This window comes from Bombus vosnesenskii, unplaced genomic scaffold (assembly GCF_011952255.1).
Source record: "Bombus vosnesenskii isolate JDL3184/JDL3185 unplaced genomic scaffold, Bvos_JDL3184-5_v1.1 scf7180000013361, whole genome shotgun sequence".
Taxonomy (NCBI): domain Eukaryota; kingdom Metazoa; phylum Arthropoda; class Insecta; order Hymenoptera; family Apidae; genus Bombus; species Bombus vosnesenskii.
The window spans coordinates 390,583-407,999 of NW_022882994.1; the positions used below are offsets into that span (position 1 = coordinate 390,583).

The following is a 17,417-nucleotide window of genomic DNA, read 5'->3' on the forward strand; positions in this document are numbered from 1 at the left end:
ACAGGTTGTATTATAAATACTTTATGTATAGAAACTATGCTTTGCAATATTACTTTGAATATCGCTTAAATATTTTTTTCGAAATGGTATTTTTAATACAACGATGTAAATCGAATTGTATGTCTGAATTTATTCAATTTCATTCTATACATACGTTTGAGAAATAGAATGGTCTACAGATATAATATTTTTCCTGATTTAAACAAACATATTTTAACCTATGGGAAGATAATTTAGTTTATAATTTCCGTTCGAATAATAATCATTAATTCATTAGTGTTTCGAAGCGCATTTGTATTTCAAACTGTAAATTATTATACAGTTGACGATAAAGTGTTAAAAAGTAAACAAAATTTTATCGTCATCGATTAAATTTTATAAAAGAAAAGTTTTCCTATGCGTTAAATAATGAAAATGTTCTATGTATTAAAAACGTTATATGTATCATACTGATAATTCTGAAAATGTATTGTTTTATATACTCCAAAATCAATTACAATATTATATTAATAATATATAATTTTTAAATTCCAGTTGTAAAAACATTTCAGTCACAGTGATGACAATATTAGCTGAATCATAACTGTATGTTAAATCTATGAATAAATGAATTCTTGAATGGAGTATGTGATCAAGAAATTACTCTGTTACAATCTATGTACACATTAAATATAAAGCATCATTTAATCATCTCGCTCTCCCTCTCTCTTTCTTGTTGACTATTTAGATTAATTAATATTGGATAACAAATATCGCATTTTATTTTAATTATATTATTTATTAAAACGAACAATATGTATTCTTAAAACCTTTATAAGAAGTGTATAAATTGCAGTTTTTGTTATCAAACTTAACATAAATCTGAAATACGAAGTAGTACATTCTTACTGTCACATTACAAATACACAAACTTATAAAGTATGAGAAGAAACATTACTACTCTGACATAATTCCTGGAAAAAGAAGAAAAATTTAGTTTTATTTTTCTGTAATATAGAATTATTTATATTTTCTTTGTTACTTAAGTACTTTATGATAATTACATGTAAAGCATCAATTTCCTTGTCCCAATTTTTTTCACCAATATGTTTAACTGCCTTTGTAAGTATATGTCTTATTTTACTAACATTTTGTTTAAATACTTTTATTACATCAGCTGCATGAACATTATCTTCACAATCTCTCCAGCAATCATAATCAGTTGCCATTGCTACAACTGCATATAGAAGTCCAGCTTCTTTTGCCAAATATACCTTATTTAAAAATATATTTTATGTAAATTTACAAATTAGTACAAAGAAATTTGAGAAGAAATGTAGTACCTCTGGACATGTAGTCATATTAACTAAGTCTCCTCCCCATAAACGCATTGCATTACTTTCAGCTTTTGAGGAAAATCTTGGTCCTTCTATACTTACAATTGTTCCTCCTTTTCTTATGTCATACCCTAATTCTTTACCAACTTCAAACAATATTTGAGATGTAGTTGGATCAAAAGCTGGTTCCATTGGCATATGGCACACTCCTAAAATTTGATATTGTAATATTTATTTGGATAGGATTGATGCTATGTTATTAATATAATATTGAAATCTAGTTTACCAAAATATTTAGGTGAAGTACCATCATAAAAGGTAATACTTCTTTTTGTTGTCCTATCTAAGAAACTGTCTGGAACAACTAATTGTCCTCTACAAATAGTTTCCTGTAAAGAGCCACATGCTGTTGAAGCAAGTATATGAGTACATCCAGCTAAGCGGAGAGCTTCAATGTTTGCACGATAATTTACTGCAGTGGGACTTGTTGTATGACCTGGTCCATGTCTATATGCATTTAATTATATAAAATTTCCTACTTTAAACTTTTATTCCAAAAAAAGAAAGTATAAAGCATAAAAGAATGTATGATATAAAAAAATTTATTTTTAAAAGCACAAATGTTACCTTGATAATAATACCACGTCTACACCATTAAGATCTCCATGGTAAAGATCGCTAGATGGAAATCCAAACTCATTTTCAGCCTTTCCTCGCGTAATTATAGTTTGACAATTTAATATTTGATTTTGAGGGTCATCTAAACCTGAACCACCGATTATTCCGACCTAAAAGTTTGTAGAGATACAATAGCATTCAACTTAAAAAATAAAAGCCACCTGTTTGTCACGTGACAGTTTCGGAACATGAAATTGTTTATACAATTAAACTATATATTTTATTAACTATACAAATATTTACAAATATAATAATGCAAATATATAAACGATTTAAAAAAGATATAGATAATTTATTTGCCGAACATAGTATCACTACAAATTAATTAAATATAATTTCTCAAAATTTTAATACGAATAATCTTACCTTCACTTTACACTTGGTCATTTTTAACTTTATTCAATGTTATCTAAAAGTTTTTGATATATACCGAATTTAAGTTACTGCTTTAAAGAACTACAAACGAAGTATGGAGAAAGCTCAACATTAAATGTATTTTTATATCACTGATAAGAGCCTTGACCCTTACTATTTTCGAATCATTTTCAATGTTATCGATTCAGCACTTACTAGAGGTATGCGGGTACGCGTATGTTTGGGATTGGAATGGATTGAAAGACGTTTGGGAGGGATCGGGCGGAATCCGCTTCCAAAAGTTTCGAAATCCCGAAACTGAATTCGGTTATCAGCATAAACCATTGACATATATTCTATAGATACGAGGTCCCGTGAAACCGCGTAAAGCAATTTGATTGCTGTCATAATGTGGTTTTGGTATGTAACACCATTATCGGTTGAACGGTGTACTTCACTTTTCTGTGCTCCTCTTTACCCTTGCAACAGGTCATGACTTCGTGACCATTATGTAGAGACAATGACAAGGTACATAGGTACCCTGATCGCCCATGTCATTTCGTGTCACATGCGACGTTATCGATCCAGTAAAGTAGTAATTAGGATTGAAACTAAGTTTTTGTTATAAAATTACAAGATATGGAATAAATCAGCTAGTAAAGGAAATATAGAATTCTATACTTTTATAAATGGTCGGAACAATGATTTCATACATAACCTATTATATTCTTAACATTTTTCCACGCATCTCCACCTGTTTCCTCCTGGTCAAATTGAAAATCGCTTTACAATAATTTAGATATGTGAATGAGACTTTATCCGAATCTTTTCATCAACTGCGATCCTTACTATTTTGGGTGAACTGAGATGAGAGACATCTAAAGTTAAATATGTGTCAATAAAATATTAAGATGTCAGTAGATGACGTCACAAATGTGGTATCTTTCCTATCTCTTGTAGGTGATATAATCATTAACGAGTTGTCTGTGATAATTCCTATGTTCGCTATAGAAAATTGCAGAGGGCGTAAGAAACACTCTGATTTTTTGGTAGGTTAGTATTTTATAACCTGAGACACAAAATTCTATTTAATGTCATGTTTATCCTGTCCTTAGTAGAGAGGAAATCTTCTCTGTTCTTAGTCCATGCTGTATACTCGTCTTTTGTCAATGATAGTGACGAAATGATGAATTCTGTGAGGGCGAAAAAGAGTATAGAAGAATGAAGTATACCAATCAACCGGTAGTGACGCTATATACTAAAATTAATATGGCTGCGATCAAATTGCTTCACGCGGCTTCACGGAATCTCGTATCCATAAAATATATGCCAGTCGCTCATGCTGATATCCGAATCCAGTTTCGGGATTCCGAACGATACGAGTATGTCGAGAGTCCATCTGAACTTCTTCCGGTTCGTTTCGAATAAGCCTTATAAAGAATGAAATATGGAGTGTGCGTCGGAGTAGGAGTGGATGCATGCTCGAATTAACATTTAAATTTTTAAGTTCATTAAATTTTTTCAAGTTTCATTAAAAATTTAGACATATTTAAATATGATTACATAATACATTACTTAATAAAAAGAAATTTTATTGAGTCAATAAAAAAAGATTTTCTTTGATAATTCATATTCAAGCAGTATCAATCGTTTCATACACAGGCAGCTTAATAAAAATAAAAAATAGAAAGAATATAAAATTTCAAAGTTCTCCCGCATTTTCTAAACGTTTAATTACTTTCTTATATTCTTCTTCTAAACTCTTGTATTCTTGGTCAAGAGTTTGTATACGTTGCTCCAATGTAGGTAGAGTGATGTTCGTACGATTATCAATGTTTTTCAACACACATTCCAATTTTAACAAATCATTTTGTTCGCGTCTGTATGGAATATTCAATCTCCTTTTTACATCTAATCTATATCTACGATATTCTTGCTCGTTTGCTAAATCTGTTGCCCGTAATCTTAAAATTTCGTATACTCTGCGAGCTTGTTTCTAAAAATGAAAATTAATATTTTAATCTAAAAATATTTCTTATAGTGAAAAAAATATAAAACATACGTTAGTAATCTTGAATTTTTCTTTAGCCTCTTCACCCATCGTTTTACTAAAACCTTGAAGTAGACATTCTGGTGAAAAACTAGATAATTTACTGCAATTCATTGCATCCACATAATCTCTTAACCGTTGAAACGTCGCGGAAGGGTTCTCAACTACAACAATGATGACAATGCCTTACCAAAATGAACTAGATTTACTGAAATAAAAGTATTTAATCAGGCCTCACTTTTGTTTTGTTCTTTTCAAATACAAATTTGGATTTTTAATGATTATCTGTTTCTATGTTTTCATTTACCTGTTATGTCTTTGACTTGATTTCTTCCAGTATATTCGCAGTAAATAGCGTGTAACAAACGTGTACCAAGACCTATATTTTGAAATGGTGGTAATATTAAAACTTGAGCTATACGAGGTCTAATATGATGTGGGTATGCATAGTATTGATATACAGTAGCAAAACCAGTAGTTGCATAACGAGCAGTACCATCTGCTGTTAGATATTTCTCAAACCTGTTCCACAAAAAGTGATCTATTTAAAAAAATAATTTGCCATGTAATCAATAAGCAGCATAAATTAAAATCATGATTAAACTTACATATTAAAATAATGCCACCGCTCATCATCAATGTCTATAAAATTGGCAGCATCTATGTACCATAATACAAATGTACGGAGACGTTGATGATATTCTTTAAAACCGTTATAAGTCATGTCTGCTTTATAAACTTCAAATTTTCTTGTACAATTTTCATCTATATTATTTATAAATTTTGATTAAGTATTTAGATTATTTATGATATAAAAAAAGAATATATAGTATTGCAAGACATTACCACTGATAGAAAATGAATGTAGCAGTTCACCATGAGGTTTAAATATATCATCTTTCTTTAAAGATTCAATAAATGTATCTATGTTGGTATGTATTTGTGGAGCTAATTTCTCAGCAATGTTAGGCAATACTTCGTCAGCTTTGACACCCTCATAAAGTACTTTACTTATTTTTTCTGAATAACTCATACTTAAATATGTTTCTAAACAACCTGCTGAGTAATATAACTTTACTCTGAGATCCCGGTAACCAAATATAGATTCACTGATAAACAAAATTAATAATTAAAAAACGAACATAATAAATATATTTAATATAATCTATAATATTTATATAGATTTCTAATAATACATATTTCAATAACAAACCTATCTCCAAATACTTGATGGGACATTTCTGGTTTAAATGTATTTTGATCATTTTCTAAATCTTCAACAGAACGTACTAATTTCAATTCCAAAGCTTCATTACTGCTGACCACCAAATTCTTTAAACGTGCAGTAACTGGATCTTCCATATTATATTAATAATAAAATAGATAATACGAATTAATCTGTAAAAAGTAAAAAATTAGAATTGTATTAGTGATAAATCTTTTACAAATAAAATTACAAGCAATGAGTAAAATTATTTTATTATTATAGATAAAATTATTTCACACAAATATTTTCATGGTTATCCATGTTTAACTGAATTTGTTTATATATATATATATATATATATATACACACACACACACACAAATATATGTATATACAATTTGACCTTAACGAGTTACCGCTAAATAACATTTATAGGTTATACAAAATATATTTCGGAATTTAATAAATTAGCAGGTAAAATTTGTTTATCAGTGTAAAATAGAATAAATATAAAAATGTTATTTTCAGGTATAAAGTTAAATTAATGCTTATTAAATAATTTCTTAAGTTCGTATTTATTTGTAAATATTTTCCTGATTCTTTGATTTAAAAAATTACCAAATTATCAACATTACATGTAACATTATCACAACAATATACCTTCTTTCAATAATCGTGTGTAATTTATAGATATAGATCACTACTTTTTAATATTTTTCCTTAAACATAACTATAAAACAACTTCGCGCCAAAAATAAAGCGGTTGTTTAAGATAGTTACAGCCTCTTCGAAGATTAAGAATTGACTGGATTTTATGTTCCAAATTCTTGTAAGTCATTGGTTATTCTGACTGGGTACCTTATAGATTAGTATTCTTAAATACGAAAGCAAAATTTGACATCACATTAATATCAATCGATCTTAATTATGAATATTTTCAAAAAATATGTGAATTTATTTTTTATGGAAAAGATTAATATTTTATATTGTGATGAATAAAAATCTATAAAATTAAATTCTACTTTATGAATTTAAATTAAATTCGGTTTCTTATATATCTTATCACCTATATAAAATAACAAATGAAATACATTGATTTTATATTTATGTTAAAACTTTTGTCTTGAACCTCAAAATGTTAATTTTTGTAATATGCTTATTAAGTACTTTAATTTAATATATTGCTGGAATCTTCAATCATAATTTTTTCTAATTGAAACAGAATTATTCTAATAATCAAAAATGTCTACAGGTGAGGTGAAAAAGATAGAAGAACCTTTAATATTTCACACGTATCCTTTGTGTAAAGTAAGGGTTTAAATTATATTTTACAAGATTTAATATTGTAATGAATATTAGGGTTTATTTGAAACCTTTTTAGTACAGTGATATGAAGGAAGAAATGAAGCAAGAAGCAATGGAAATATGCGTTACAGCTACGGAGAAATATACCGATAATCATGAACTAGCAGCTCGAAATATTAAAGATAATTTAGACAAAAGATTCGGTGGCCCATTTCATGTGGTTATTGGAGAATCGTATGCTTGTGCAGTTACGTATCAAGCAAAGTCGTTATTATATATGTACAACGCTGGTAATATTGCCATCCTTGTATGGAGAACAGTTTCAACTTTTTAACGACAATATTACAATTTTGATATAGTATACTGTACACCATGTACGTAATATAATTATTTCTGTTATATTTATTTACATTTTCCTGTCTAAATAATTATATGTAATATGGTTAGAGACATATGAACGGACAATAAATATAAAGCTGAATCCACAATGTGATCAAATGTCGCTACTGCTCGATTTTACTAATCATTATAGTAGATCGTCTTTTTCACCACTTTTTTGATGATCGAAGATTTATTGTTTTTGCTGTATTGTTTTGACAATTTTAATAAAATGGTAAGAGTAAAAACTAACGATATATTGTGAAGTAATTTTATTGTTGATATATTAATATTTGTAATAATATATTCCTAATATTTCTTTATTTTTTTACTGAATTAATATTGTTTTGTGATTTATAACTGTATATACAATGTCAAGAATGTGTGTATATATATGTGCATGTGTTTCATCATAATTTCATCAGAAGTGAAATAAATAGTTATGGCTTTACAAATATTGTTATTTATGAAGAGAAGAAAAAAGAAGAAAAATATTTTAATCACCTTTATTTTCAATATCTAACGTTTTTTTCAATGTATTTGAGATTATGAGGATACGTATAATTACTTAAAGTATATGTAAATTAACATGACATTTTTTAATGACTAATTGTTTTATGTTTGATAAAAAACGGAATTTATAGAATGTATTCTTATTAGTAATTGATATTTTTAGACTTCTACACTTATTGCAGCAGGCATTGGCCTTGCTGTAGTGGGTTTTACTGGGCGTTATATACTTAAAAGAATGCCGCAATTATCTCAAAAGATGGCAGAAGCTTATAAAAATGTACCAAAATTAAATTCACAGGTAAACTCCTAATTGTTAAGTTTATACAAAAGTTTCAATAGATTTAATGAAACGTGTCATTGTAGACATTAGCAAATAGTAAATATTACAAAGGAGGTTTTGAGTCTAAAATGACTCGACGAGAAGCTAGTTTAATATTGGATGTATCACCAACTGCAAGTAAATTGAAAGTAAAACAACAATTTAAGAAAATTATGTCTGTAAATCATCCAGATAGAGGTGGATCTCCATATATTGCTGCAAAAATTAATGAAGCAAAAGATTTACTAGAAAAATGATTTATATATAGGTAAATGTATACGTATAGATAGTCTGTATGAAATTAGTTTGCATCTAGCCCCGTGATTGTAATTTGAATAAGTATTTTATTTAACTTATAATAAAATTATTTATACATAATAATGGTTCATTTCTAATTTTGATGCTGATTGAACTAAAAATTATATTGATAAAAGTATTTAACATGTGATCTTCATACAATTAATATATTACAATTTTATAAAATTAGTATTCCGTTTTCTTTGTATTTATAAATAAAAAATGTATAAAGAATCTTATAAATTAATCTAAATCAATGTAATAAGATTACTGGTATGCTATCTTTTGCTTTTATATTTACAGGAATACTGTAGATGCAACATTATTAATAATCTTATACCGTACATTCGTTTTTTCGGAATTACAATAAAATAATATATTGACTAGAATCTTTCAGTAGGTAAAGTCTTGTTACTAGTACTATCGTCCTAATTTATTCTCCTTTTGTTGTTCCAAACGTTGTCGTGATATTTTTGTTCTTAGTTTAATAATTGTGCTACCAGGCAGTGATCCAGGTACTTTAAATATACTCTAGTAAAAGAAAATAAAATATTTCATAGCAATTATTTGATTAGGTTTGTTAAAATACGTTTATTTTCTTAATAAAAAATTAAAAAATGCTTTATTTACCTGCATAAAGTCATGACATTTTAAAACAATACTGTCTTTTGTTATTTCTTTAAAGCATTCTGCTAATGTTGTAAAATCTTGACAAGCAAGCAAGTTGCATTTGTTCCTTTTTATGAGAGTTAATGCAACTCGAAATATAATTTTACTGCCTTCATAAAAAAGGCAATCCCATATACGCAGCGTAGTCTGCCAAGTTGTAAATATTTTATTCAATACTTCTATAGTATATGGCAATCCAAACAGGTATTAATTCAAAATGTTAAATTAATGCATGAATCAACTGTGTACACACCACATACAATAATGTTAAAAGACAGCAAAACATAAATTGTGTAAATTTTATCTTTAAAAAACATATATAATCAACTTTACCTCAATTGGTAATACTTCTGCAAATAAGCACACAAACCACTTCGTTGTAATGACTGGCCAAGGTAAGCCTATATTCGTTACATGTTGGTAAATATCTGGCATTTTTATTCTAAAATAATAATGATGATGCCATTACATGTATAATTTGTATATTTGTATTAAAAGTTAAAAAAATTTACTTGACTAATTCTGCAAGCACATCGATATCTGTAAGGAGGCCATCCATTGTTGGAGTATAATAATCAGGTAAAATTTTTTCTATTAGGACTTTTAACAACCAAAAGGCTGTTTCTTCGCTTTTTGTAACAAGCAATAGTAATCCTGCTATATAATTCAAGCCCTAACAAAAAATATGAAGAAATCTTTTATATAAATTATATTAAAAATATGGATGTATAATAAAATTATAATAATAAAAATTAAAATAAATTTAACATACTTGACAATATCCTACTGTTTTATTCTGATGAGCAAATGCTAATAGAATGTTATATAATTGATACTGTTGATTTTCTGTATTATTAAAAAATATATTATCAGGAAAAGTTCTTGGTAAATCAGTTTTAATAACATCTGCAACTTGTTTATTATGTGGAGGTTGTAGTAGCTTCTGATAAAGATCAGGGTCTGCATTTTTTAATTCTTCTCCTCCACTGACAGAAAGCCATACCTTTTAAAATGAAATTTTTTCTTTGTATGTTTATAAAATGAATTAAAATGTAAATTTTATACTTACTAATCCTCTATGTTCTCCTGGTATACCTTTACGAACATATCTCTTTATTGTAATATTACGTTGTAATGATTTTCCTTCTCCAATTATTTCAGACCACTTTTTTGCTCTTTTTGCAAGTACTTTGAGGTATTCTGAGATAAAATCTTCATAAGTTTCATAGTCAAAATCTTGAGGTCTTTCAAAGCCATATTCATCCACATTACTAATAAATATATGTACGTATATAATAACAAATTTGTTTTTGAAACATAAGATTAAGAAATTTTATAAGATTGTAATTAAAAGAAATACATCCTATAAATACTACTTATTCTTTTCATGTCACTAAATTAGATTGTATTCATAAAAACATAACCTCACTTAAGTCGAAACAAAAATAAAAAATATGACTATTATCTGTATTATATTAATTATGTCATTCATAGTTTGAGTATATATGTCTATAATAAAAAAAGGTATTACAACATAATTAAGAAATAATATAAAATCTATAATACCTTACCTAAAACATGAACTTGCCATACCCCACGCAAGACGATGCTGACATATGATTTCTGCCGAATATAGGGTGGTCAGTAAACACTTTTCAATTTTAAATTTATTGTGCGACAACATAATTAAAATATGTTTGCATTAATGGTGCACTGTATTAACGAATATTTTCTTTCTTATCTATTCTTATTATGTAATAAAGAATTATTTTGTATTAATATTATAAGTACGACGATTAAAATATTTTTATTTTAATTTTTTACAGGTTCAAAGGTTAATGATTTATAATATGATTGTGTATTTTTTATCTTTTTTTAGAATAATATAAATTACAGTTAAACATACATCTAATTCTATAAGGCTCATATTGTATAGTGGAAACATAAATAATATTTGATAAACACATAATTGTCGGTAGACCACATTTAAATATTAATCTATAAATTTTACAATATTACAATACATTTAAACTTAAAATAAAGTAATAATGATAAAATATTTTTGAAAAAGTAAGATCGATTTGCTGGATAATCACTCACAATCGAGAAATCTAGTCGATAATAGATTTACTAGTTCAACATTTGCGCAAGCGTAGTTAATTGATAGAAAATTATTTTTGATATTCAAATAAAAGATTGATACACGTATTTTGATATCACGGTATACACATAAATGATATTTTATCTATTTTTAATATATCTGATAATGAATATATTAACTTATTTATATACATTATAGCACTTACAGCTGCTATATTGTATAAATATATTATTGCTTTTACTCAAATTTAAATAGATAATAAAGAAAATTTGATGAATGTATCCTAGTTTCTACGGTACTGAGCGCACGTGTTTCTTGCATACGATGTTGGCGACGCATGTGCAAGAAATCCTTTTCAAGGGACAAATTCCTCAGTCTGGCAAGAGTGGTCGATACTCGATATTACGGTACCACATGGTAACGGAGGTAAAATGGCGTTAACTGTTCCTTGTGTTGCTGGTAAGAATTTTCATATTGTTTTTATTGATAATTTTCTTACTTTAACATCAAATTTTTACTGGTATTTTTTTCTAAATGATATTAGCATGCATAGAATATACATCTATCCATGATATGCTTCACAAGTTTCGTATTACACTATATCTGATTGCACAAAAATGCGTCATGTGGCATTGTATTACTGGAACACATTTATGATTAAAAAAATGCGTCATGTGGTACCTCGTTATCAGAATGCATTTATTATTAAATGTATTTACATGTATAGTTATTTCCGACAATTTCATTTAATTTCATAAATAATTCGTGGATATTTAAATTTATCCTGGATTAGGAATATATGTTAATAACTTTTTTATTTTAAGATATACATAATATTTTTCATGTTATACGTTTACTATTATTAAAATTATTCATGCGTTAAATGTAATAAATAGTTTAATAATGGAAAAGGAACTTAGAATATTTTAATGTGATTTTCTATAGTGAGAGGTTCCATTGGAATCAGCTTAGGACAAGGCCCACCATCGTATGAACCAGTGAAGTCATTTCCTAAAGATGACAGTAAAACATGTAAAGCAATGATTTTTAGCCCAGAGGGAAGTTATTTTGCATGGGTCAATGGAGTGACTACCAAGATTTTACATTGTTCTACATGGAAAATTATTACAGAAATCAAAAGGCCCAAAATTTCTGCGATTCAGTTCTCCACTCGAAGCACATATTTTATGACATGGGAACCATTCATTGGTATTATATTAATTTTATATTATTTATTTTTAATTATTTTTATATGTTATATATCTTATTTATATATTTAACTTTATCTCACTGATTTTATTACTTTGTAGTAAATTAGATGAATATAAAATTTTTTAACATATATTTTATTTGCATTATATTTCAATATTTTGAATATGGAAATGATACTTATATTATTAATTTGTATATTGCAGCGACAACATCAAATCCTCAAGGAACACCAAATCTTCACATATGGAGATCAGAAACTGGAGAACTGGTGAAGAGTTTTATACAGAAAAAACAATCAGATTGGTAATGTATTACATACTTTTACTTTTAATTAAAATTTATATTAAATTCATCAATTATTGCAAACTATTTATTTCTTTTTATCTTTTAACGTTGTGTGATCTATGTGATCACAAAAATACAGTTTTAATAAATATTTCATATTTTAATAGCATTCATAATGTTTAAATTTTATAAAAATCTTATATTTATTATTACCAAAAAACTATCTACTTTTTTAAGATAAACATAAACAATAGGTAGAACTTATTTTCCTTATATCTACCTAGGGAACCTCAATGGACAAGTGATGAAAAGATCTGTGGGTTATTAGTTGGTGCAGATGTCATTCTATATGAAGATGTCAATTTTAACAAAATTATGTACAGAATAAATGTAGCCAAAGTTGCTAGATTTAGTATATCACCAAGTAATACTCCATACTATATTCTCTGTTATATGCCGGGTAATTAAATTTTGTTGTGTATTTATTTAATTTTAAATTAAACAAATGCATGTATATTATATCAAGGTACTTATATGTGGAGAGTATACTAGTTTCTTAGTTGTTATCATGTAACTATACCAGTTTATTAGTTGTTAAACATCAGTGCTTCATAAAAACTAAGAGAAGTCATACAAATTTCAATATAACAAACAAAATGATTTAAAACTGATAATTAGCAATTCCGTTTGGTTGATTAAAACATATAATGTTTATTAGTAATATAGTTCAAGCATAAATCATATAAAAAATTGGCATATTTTATGAAATACTTTTTTATTTCAGTTTCTCTCATTATGAAGCAAATATGTGTGGCAAGCATGTAATACACAAATGGAATGAAGATTATAAGATAATTATATCTGTATAGAATACTTTAATATTTTAAAGAAGTACTACAGAATATTAAAACATAATGGTATTTTGCAAAATATACAAGTATGAATATATAATCAGGATCAACATTAATGGGAAATATTCCTGATTATTGCATGCTCATTTTTATATGTAAGTACTTTCATAAAGTTTTAGGGATTCATAAAGTTTATTTAACAGGTAATTATTTTTTGTTTCAATATACTTGCGATTCTTAGGTGTCTATAAATGAAATTTGGAATTGCAGTAAATTTAATATCATATCTTTATAAGATGAATAAATACTCTCCACATTAAATACCAAATTATTAATTACATCATTACATGTAAAGTACTATGCTACTATTACAATCTAGCTAATAATTTATTTTTTATAACCAGTATTATTACGTTACAGGAAAATCAGATCAGCCTTCATTTGGTAGGCTATTTCAATATCCGAAGTTCGAATCCACACAAGCTTTAGCAAACAAAAGTTTCTTCCAGGTATTATATTATTATAAAATTCATACATATGTATTTAAGTACACAATATTCTATAATTTCTATTTTCAGGCGGACAGAGTAAACATTTATTGGAATAATAATGGAACAAGCGTTTTATTAATGACGAGCACAGAGGTTGACAAAACAGGCGCTTCATATTATGGAAAACAAACTTTACACTATCTTAGTACAAAAGGAGAAACTTCTATGGTTATGCTTAGTACGTTATGATCTATTAATTATTATTGTTTTTATTTATGAAATAATACTTTTTCTTGTCTCCAAAACGTAATTTTTTATTTTTCTTAATTAGGTAATAAGGGCCCTATACATGCTGTTCAGTGGTCTCCTAAAAATAATGAATTCTGTGTTATATATGATTTTATGCCAGCTAAAGCTACACTATTTAATCTTAAATGTGAACCAATATTTGAATTTGGTGCTTTGCATCGGAATAGCATTTATTACAATCCTCAAGGGAACAATATCCTTTAATTACTTTAAAATGCTACTAAAATAACTTTAAATGACTTGTTTATTTAGTTCTTTTTTTATTTATTAAGAACTGTATTTTCTTAACCACTTTGCACTTCTAATTTTGACGGGATTTGGCAATCTCCGTGGTGGTATCGAGTTATGGGACGTAGCTAACAGAAAACTAATTGCTAAAACTGAAGCTCCTGATACAACGCTTCTTCAATGGTCGCCGGATGGAGAACATTTCATGACTGCAACTACCGCACCTAGACTTCGAATGGGGAATGGGTAAATCTTTTATATTTTTGTATGATTTCGATAATTATATTTTAGTTTATATCCGATAAATATTTCATATTTAGATTTAAGATTTGGCATTATACCGGGACTTTATTATACGAACGACCATGGAATGAACAAGAAGAACTTTGGGAAGTATTATGGCAAACCTTTCCGCCAGGAACGTTTCCAGAAAAACCGATTAGTTATAAAGCTGTTGAAGGTATTGCTCCTAGTCAACCACAAGGTAAGAGTTCTTCATAATGTTCCTTAGAACAATAGAACTACTACATTAGTCGACATTATCTTTTAATATTAGAGTTTCATTTCATTTACAGCATCAAAACAAGTGTATCGACCACCTTCTGCCAGAGGGGAAACTATTAGTTTTAAATTACGCGATGATGAAATGTTCAAAGATAAGAAAAAAGGTTCAAAGCGTTAGATAAATTTAAAAGCGTAGAATTATAGATACAAAATAGGTATTTTATTTTACATGTATCCAATATTTGTTGTAGCTATAACAAAAGCAAAGAAAAAAGCAAAGAAAGGTACAAAGAAATCGGAATCCTTAGCATCTTCTCAATCAAACAATCCAAGTACAAATGGACAAGTTACTACAAGTACAGAAAGTCAGAATTTAAATACAAATGTTCCTGAATGTGATAATCTGGAGAGGAGTAAGAAAATTAAAAAAATTAAAAGCGTAAGAATCTCTGTTACTAATACTTCAGTAATAAAATAAAATTTATTTAACTGTTTATTATTCCTCATTTTTTACAGAAACTAGAGCAGATTTCAAAATTGAAGGAACTGCTAGTAGCTGGAAAGCAATTAGAAATCAATCAATTAGACAAGATCAAGAAAGAAGCTGATTTAATGAAGGAACTTGAAGAGCTTGCTTTATGATGAACATTTCAAATTATGGATATGTATGCGGTTTAAAAAGAAAAGTCTAAATATTTCTTTTAATAACGGAAAATGATCTCGGTCTCTCACATACGATATCGCACGTACGGAAGTTACGTTTGGCTGTACATAAAATTTTCATTCTGAAGAGGTAGCGGGAACAAACTAAATTTTGAAAGTGGATGGAATAGGTTTCCATGTCTCTCATTGAAGATATTAAGATTTAAAAATATAAGTTTTTTTTTGAGCGATGATAATGAAATTGAAATGGTCCATCGCTAAATCCTTCCTTTGATACTTGGGAATGAAACCATTTTTTTTCTTTCTTAATGGGTTCTTTATTCTAAGTAATATTTCGAAATAACATTGAAGAATGGGCATTGAAGATTGGAAAACAGTCCAATGACGACCAAGCTTCCTTATTATATAGCCCTGTATACCAATGTTGCATTACAAGACACTTCAGTAATCTTATTGATATTACATTTGATAAATAAAAAATTGTACAGGGTGAATCATATTATCTTGGAATTACTTTGAAATGTGACTCGCAATAGCGATTTACCCCGTATAAAATGCATAATATGTGATGGAAAATGTGAGGTGGAAAAGAAAAATGGTATGATTATAAAACCGAATGCACATAAAATTTGTTCCTGGAGACAGGTGCTGTCATTTCACTTTTTATGTTTATAAATTATTGCGCACTATTCCATTTTTGTTTTTATCAATCTCTTTATGAAAATTTAGCGAGGGTTAGATATAGACATATCATTTTGTGATTTCATAATTATTACACTCATTTCATGAGTATTGCACTAGTATTTCCTGACAACTTTTCGTTCTTATACATACTTTTGTTTTGTGCCTTACATTATATGTTTAAGATTCAGATTTTATATTTTTCTTGCTGTCAAGGCTTATAAGACTGGTCAGATTAAAAGTACTATTACGTGGCACAGTGTAACAAATAAATGAAAGAAAACTGCCAAAAAATTACCAACTATATTCCACAACTAAAGGAACATTTTTAAGTAATAAAGAAAATATAGCTTTTTGAATTAGTTGATTTTTTAAAGTGCTGTTCTTCAATGATGTTCAAAGTTACCTTCGCTTATTTTTCAGATTGTTGTATGAGCATTTAACAACAATCTGTGTTCTGTAACAATATAATAGTTGTTGAATTACTTGTTTTAATTTAATATTTACTAATATTGAGATTTTTAGGTTTATCTGAGCAATCAGAGAATTTGTACAATATGGATTGTACAAGTCAATAGACAAAAGAACATTTCTTTTACCTTGTTTCCATTTCTTTTGCTATAATAATGAACAAAAGTTAAATACAATTGGGAAAACCTATAGTACAATGTGTGATTACGTCGAATTTTTATAAAATTCGTGAAATTATAACTAAAAATTATGTATCATTATTTCTGACATGTACATTGAATCATATACATATAAATTACCGATTAATTAACAAGTGATGGGTATCTCATAAAATGAATTACATCAAAAAAAAAAAAAATCACAATCGCCAATGTTGTGTATACTTACGTGAAATTTATGAAAATAAATTATTAAAAACAACAGATGTCAACGATATGTAATATATTTTTATGAAATTGTATTTTTCCTGTATTACAATATATACGCATGTAATTCTCGATAAAAATTTTCATTTAAATTTATTAATCCGTTTAAA

The 17,417-nt window shown here is 27.4% G+C and overlaps 6 protein-coding genes across 7 annotated transcripts; 3 read left to right on the forward strand and 3 right to left on the reverse strand.

Annotated features, from left to right (window-relative positions):
* Window positions 1-197: 197 nt before the first annotated feature.
* On the reverse strand, window positions 198-2,537 carry LOC117237214 (S-methyl-5'-thioadenosine phosphorylase-like). The gene is made up of 6 exons (XM_033500967.1): window positions 2,361-2,537; window positions 1,944-2,104; window positions 1,603-1,823; window positions 1,323-1,525; window positions 1,044-1,253; window positions 198-953 (listed from the first exon to the last, which is right to left on the reverse strand). Exons 1-6 carry the CDS (start codon window positions 2,379-2,381, stop codon window positions 912-914), a joined length of 858 nt encoding a protein of 285 aa, XP_033356858.1. The 5' UTR covers window positions 2,382-2,537; the 3' UTR covers window positions 198-911.
* Window positions 2,538-3,923: 1,386 nt separating this feature from the next.
* Window positions 3,924-6,433, reverse strand: LOC117237212 (histone acetyltransferase type B catalytic subunit). Its single transcript, XM_033500965.1, has 7 exons — window positions 6,266-6,433; window positions 5,612-5,796; window positions 5,245-5,507; window positions 5,007-5,163; window positions 4,706-4,920; window positions 4,411-4,562; window positions 3,924-4,344 (listed from the first exon to the last, which is right to left on the reverse strand). Exons 2-7 carry the CDS (start codon window positions 5,758-5,760, stop codon window positions 4,051-4,053), a joined length of 1,230 nt encoding a protein of 409 aa, XP_033356856.1. The 5' UTR covers window positions 5,761-5,796; window positions 6,266-6,433; the 3' UTR covers window positions 3,924-4,050.
* A 391-nt stretch (window positions 6,434-6,824) lies between these two features.
* Window positions 6,825-7,457, forward strand: LOC117237221 (dynein light chain 4, axonemal-like). The gene is made up of 3 exons (XM_033500978.1): window positions 6,825-6,913; window positions 6,987-7,284; window positions 7,358-7,457. Exons 1-2 carry the CDS (start codon window positions 6,848-6,850, stop codon window positions 7,242-7,244), a joined length of 324 nt encoding a protein of 107 aa, XP_033356869.1. The 5' UTR covers window positions 6,825-6,847; the 3' UTR covers window positions 7,245-7,284; window positions 7,358-7,457.
* Window positions 7,431-8,732, forward strand: LOC117237219 (mitochondrial import inner membrane translocase subunit TIM14). Of its 2 annotated transcripts, XM_033500976.1 has the most exons (4): window positions 7,431-7,523; window positions 7,965-8,099; window positions 8,165-8,388; window positions 8,721-8,732. In XM_033500976.1, exons 1-3 carry the CDS (start codon window positions 7,470-7,472, stop codon window positions 8,375-8,377), a joined length of 402 nt encoding a protein of 133 aa, XP_033356867.1. In that variant the 5' UTR covers window positions 7,431-7,469; the 3' UTR covers window positions 8,378-8,388; window positions 8,721-8,732. The 2 variants fall into 2 exon arrangements, with proteins under 2 accessions (XP_033356867.1, XP_033356865.1); XM_033500974.1 differs by lacking the exon at window positions 8,721-8,732 and having other exon boundaries at window positions 8,165-8,498.
* LOC117237213 (growth hormone-regulated TBC protein 1) lies at window positions 8,685-10,813 on the reverse strand. The gene is made up of 7 exons (XM_033500966.1): window positions 10,658-10,813; window positions 10,156-10,357; window positions 9,859-10,089; window positions 9,599-9,759; window positions 9,420-9,528; window positions 9,048-9,233; window positions 8,685-8,948 (listed from the first exon to the last, which is right to left on the reverse strand). Exons 1-7 carry the CDS (start codon window positions 10,768-10,770, stop codon window positions 8,838-8,840), a joined length of 1,113 nt encoding a protein of 370 aa, XP_033356857.1. The 5' UTR covers window positions 10,771-10,813; the 3' UTR covers window positions 8,685-8,837.
* Window positions 10,814-11,464: 651 nt separating this feature from the next.
* LOC117237210 (eukaryotic translation initiation factor 2A) lies at window positions 11,465-17,225 on the forward strand. Its single transcript, XM_033500962.1, has 12 exons — window positions 11,465-11,646; window positions 12,133-12,396; window positions 12,603-12,702; window positions 12,969-13,144; window positions 13,956-14,044; window positions 14,114-14,264; window positions 14,358-14,528; window positions 14,635-14,809; window positions 14,884-15,047; window positions 15,139-15,231; window positions 15,319-15,506; window positions 15,584-17,225. The coding sequence occupies exons 1-12, from the start codon at window positions 11,619-11,621 to the stop codon at window positions 15,707-15,709; spliced, it is 1,725 nt and encodes a 574-aa protein (XP_033356853.1). The 5' UTR covers window positions 11,465-11,618; the 3' UTR covers window positions 15,710-17,225.
* Window positions 17,226-17,417: the final 192 nt, after the last annotated feature.